The sequence below is a fragment of the Babylonia areolata genome, chromosome 18 (assembly GCF_041734735.1).
Source record: "Babylonia areolata isolate BAREFJ2019XMU chromosome 18, ASM4173473v1, whole genome shotgun sequence".
In the NCBI taxonomy this organism is placed as follows: Eukaryota; Metazoa; Mollusca; class Gastropoda; order Neogastropoda; family Buccinidae; genus Babylonia; species Babylonia areolata.
Window position 1 is genome coordinate 40,690,083 of NC_134893.1, and position 5,000 is coordinate 40,695,082.

At 47.7% G+C, this 5,000-nt stretch overlaps 1 protein-coding gene across 1 annotated transcript in view; it reads left to right on the forward strand.

Moving 5' to 3' along the window:
* Window positions 1-5,000, forward strand: part of LOC143292238 (glutamate receptor ionotropic, NMDA 2B-like) — a 175,605-nt gene that overhangs the window by 45,106 nt on the left and 125,499 nt on the right. The window contains exon 3 of the mRNA XM_076602428.1: window positions 2,208-2,422. Within this exon, the coding sequence (XP_076458543.1) occupies window positions 2,208-2,422 (215 nt within the window). The remainder of the gene's footprint in view (window positions 1-2,207; window positions 2,423-5,000) is intronic.

A 5,000-nucleotide genomic window follows, 5' to 3' on the forward strand; every position in this document is an offset into this window, starting at 1 on the left:
ACGGAAGCTGATTGAACAGACGAAGATGGGATGTAGAAGAGAACTTTGGGCTGCTCTCTTCAAGGAGAGTACGTCACCAAAGTATGGCACCATCCTATATTTCTTTTTTTTTTTCTGTCTGCATTTTTCTGTAGAAAAATCCACTTCGATAGGAAAAACAAACAAAACTGCACACACGGGAAAAAACAACAAAAAATTGGTGGCGTTGTAGTGTAGCGACGCGCTCTCCCTGGGGAGAGCAGCCTGAATTTCACACAGAGAAATCTGTTGTGATAAAAAGAAATACAAAATACAAATATCATACTGAAATCTTCTCAACATTTTTGTTGACGTGGGTTCTTTAACGTGCGCTGAGTGCATGCTGCACATGGGACCTCTAGTGGAGGGGAAGGGGTGGGCGGGTGGGTTGGGGAGGCCGGGGGGCGGGGGGGGGGGGGAGAAGTAAAAATCCAGATCCATGCATCGGACTCGAACCCGTGAAAACTCTTTGCTAGCGACGGCGCATTGCCACATATCCACCGCTCTGCCACCACCACCTGGTCTCCGGAGTGATGGCCTAGAGGTATCGCGTCCGCCTACGGAGCGAGAGATTCTGCGCGCACTGGTTCGAATCACACCGGCAGTCGCCAGTGTTTTCTCCCCTTCCACTAGACCTTGAGTGGTGGTCTGGACGCTAGTCATTCGGATCAGACGATAAACCGAGGTCCCGTGTGCAGCATGCATTTAGCGCACGTAAAAGAACCCACGGCAACAAAAAGGTTGTCTCTGGCTAAATTCTGCAGAAAAAATCTACTTGGATAGGAAATCAAATTAAATTGCAGGCAGGAAAAAATACCAAAAAAGAAAATAAAAGAAAAAAAAGGGGTGGCGCTGTCAGTGTAGGGACGCGATGTCCCTGGGGAAAGCAGCCCAAACTTCACACAGGGAATTCTGTTGTGACAAAAAGAGTAATACAAATACACCACCACCACTACCACCACCGCTGCAGCTGCTGCTGCTACTACTACCACTATTACTGATGTTGTTGCTGACAGCTGGTCCGGCTGTTTGACTATTTCGATATGTCCAGACAATTATACATCGCTGAAAAATCCATGCCGACCCTCTGAACCCCCACCCACACAAGCTTAAAAAAACCCACGTGGCAACACCACCAAAAAAGAAAAAAAAGAAAAAAAAAGGAAAAAAGAGAAAGAAAAACAGAAGAAAAACAAAACAAGCGAAGCAAACAAAACTAACACACACACACGCACACTCACTCACTCACACACACACACACACACACACACACACACACACACACACACACACACACACACACACACACACAAAGCCATAACCAAGTGCCTAAATCAGCATCAGTCAATGTTTTTTTTTTTCTCTTCTTCTCTTTTTCTGGCAACAAGAATAACACCCAGTGAAAACTATTGTCCAAAAAAGTGGTATCCCCCCAAAACCACATGTATTGCACATGTTTTGCCGCACATGTATTGCCACTGGACAGTGTCTGGAACGTGGACAATATTTCCTTCCCCGCCCCGCTCCCCCCCCCCCCTCGCCCCCCCCCTCGCCCCCCCCCCTCCCCCCGAACCCCCTTTACTCTATAGACTGAAAAATTTGCGCGTCAGATGAGATTAAAGGCAACCAGTTCGTGTTAATAACTTCAAGAATTCCCTGCCTCCATTTGCGCCTCAGACCCTTCATACAATACGTATGTTATTTCAGACTTTAGACCTCTAGGCTTCCTGCCTAGTACTGCTTTTTTGTTTTTGTTTTTGCGAAATTCGGAACTACATTGCAACCATCTTGAAAGACCTGTGTGTGTGTGTGTGTGTGTGTGTGTGTGTGTGTGTGTGTGTGTGTGCGTGCGCGCGCGCTTGTGTATGTTTGTGCGTGTGTGTACGCGCCTGCGTGTATGTTTTATTGCACTTCTGAAATCAAATAGCGATAAAACGACCTCTTAACGTTTTTGCACTGATCGAACTAGTTCTAATTTCTTTGCTGGAAATGTTAAGAAGGGATCGTGTTTGCGGGGTATTCTTGCGCTTACAAGCTGCTGTACTTCGAATGTAAAGCCTTCGTTTTATTGAGCACGCACACACACAGACACATACACACAGACACGGGCACACACACACACACAGACACACACAGACGCGCGCACACACACACACTGACTGATGAACATTTTCATGATTGTTTTTCAGACCCAGGACGAAATACGCCAGGTTCAAATCTCGCCCACCCTGCACCACCAAGCACAGGCCATGTTGTCCCTGCTGGAACAGTTCAACTGGGGGCAGTTCTCCGTGGTCTACACCGCCCACCCGGGCCACATGGATTTCCTCAACGCCATTCGGATGCTGCTGCACGAGCGGGAAAAGAAGCTGGAGCAAAACAACTCCCCCAAGAAGAAAATCAAGTGAGTGGATTTTTTTTGGGGGGATGGTATATTCGTCTTGTTATTGCTGTCGTTGATGTTGATGTTTTTGTAGTTGTTGTTGGTGTTTTTCATGTTGTTGTTGTTGTTGATAGTGGAGGTAGTGTGTGTGTGTGTGTGTGTGTGTGTGTGTGTGTGTGTGTGTGTGTGTGTGTGTGTGTATGGGTGTGGGTGTGCGTGTACGTGCGTGGGTATGTGTGTGTGCGTGGGTATGTGTGTGTGTGTGTGTGTGTGTGTGTGTGTGTGTGTGTGTGTGTGTATGCAGACGTGCGTGTGCGTGCACACCATTTCACAACTTAGCAGTTACAAAAAAGCATATACGCAGCAATCGAACAAACCAACCAAACAACCTCCCCCCCACCCCCCACCCCACCTCAACAGAAAATGATGCAACAGGGAAGTCGTCAATTCAACAAGAGAAAAACAATCGGTGATGAATGTAAGAAGTGAATGTCATCAACGATCCCGATGACATGAGATGGCTTACTTTATACAGTGTTACTGAGGGTTAATTTTTCAGTGCGCCAATTGCGTGCTGCAAACGGGGCTTTGGTTTATCGTCTCACCCGAAGAACCAGACGCTCTCTCCGCACTGTCTCCCTCTGTGCCTGTCTGTCTCTCCGCCTCTCTCTCTCTTTCTCACCCCCGACCCTATTCTTTTCCAAAGTGTTCCAAGCCACACAGCGTAACAGAGTCTTGCAGAGAACCAATCCCCCAATACAATACTGTACACAGGAAACGCGCGCAATCGCCGGAAGAGAATAAGCGGAAATGAGGTCAGTGTAGCACAGCACGTGAGGTCACCACAGATACGGACCAATCATCGCGCTGCTGCTCTTGTTAAGTTAGAAAGGGGGCGGGGCACTTGGGGATTGATAGACAGTGTCAGGTGAGGTGAGGTGTGTGTGTGTGTGTGTGTGTGTGTGTGTGTTGGGGGTGGGGTGGTGGGGTGGGGGCTGTTGGTAGTTAGGGTGGGGAAGGAGAAAGTTTGAAGGTAATTGATACTTTTTTTTGTGAGGTTGGTCATTTTCCATTGCTATGTCTAGAACGTAATGAAAAAAAAGAGGCTTTTTAGTTGCTTGACATTTGTGTGTGTGTGTGTGTGTGTGTGTGTGTGTGTGTGTGTGTGTGTGTGTGTGTGTGTGTGTGTGTGTGTGTGTGTCTGTGTGTGTGTGTGTGTGTGTAAATAGCTGAACCACCTTTTTCATGTGGCCCTGAAGTGGTATTACTACTGTCACATTATTGGTTTCACACTCCTCTCCTCCCCCCCTCCCCGTGGCCTCCCTCCCCCAGCAGCACACCTCGTTTCAAAGTTACAACCAAGTCCAATCTGAGACCTAACATCCAGAGTTCCCTGTGGACTGTCGGCACTGTCACCTCGGCAGACGAACACGGGTGTGGCTGTGTAGTGAGGGTTGGAGGCTTGGAGGAGGGGGGGGGGTAGGAATGAGTGGCTTGGGAGTGAGTGATGCCACTGAACACGGGGTAGATGATGGGACAGAGGAAAAAAAGGAGAAGAAGAAGAAGAAAAAGAAGAAAAGCCCGCTCTCAGCTCCAGTGTACCAAAGTTTACAACCCTCAGAAACTTATCTGAGTTCAATCTTCCTTCCTCCCTTCGTTCGTTCGTTCCTTCTTCCTTCTTCCTTCCTTCCTTCTTCCTTCCTTCCCTTCGATATTGCTTTCTTATTTCCATTCCTCTGCTTTCTTTCTTTCTTTTCTTCCTTTCATCTTTCCTTTTCACAAAAAAATACTATGCACGCACTCAAGACCTGACTAAGCGTGTTGGGTTAGATAGATGCTGGACAGGCACATGCTTAGAGAATGTAGTGCAGCGTATATGAATTTGTCTGAAAGTAGTGACGCTTGAGAAACTGAAAGTGAATCCAGTCCAAGCTTTCAGACACATTATCATCATCAGGAGCAGCAGCAGCAGCAGCAGCAGCAGCATGCAAACAACAGCAGACCAACAACAACAACAACAGTAGGACACAGTCACACAATGTGGTTTTGTTCCTAAATGCGCTGACACTGACCAGAAGTTTATAGGATGCTGCGCGCAACAGGTCGATCGATGGTTGACTCGCTCTCTCCCTCTCTCTGTCTGTCTCTTTCTCTGTCTGTGTGTATCTCTGTCTCTGTCAGTCAGACTGTCTGTCTGTCTGTCTGTCTCTCTCCCTCGCTCTCTGTGTCTGTCTGTCTGTCTGTCTGTTCCCTTCACTGTCTGTATCAGATATTGATTAAAGGTTACCTACCAGGGTACATGAAAGGCACATTCCATTTGAAGCGTAGGGACCACTGCACCAGAACTGCCCCAGACTGCCTGACAGTGCTGACAGATGATCCGCTCAGTTTCAGGTCTGCTTCCTTTCAAACCAATTTTCACGCGCACGAGCCTTGCTCATTGTCAAGAAAGAGAGGGGGAACAAGCGCCAAAAACCTTCGCTGTGAAATGAACGGAACAGAGGGGTGAAACAAGCCATAAACCTTCGGTAAAAAAACCCGAACAAACAGGCTTTAGATAACGTACCCGTCAACCCCCTCCCGTGGTTAAGAAATCAGA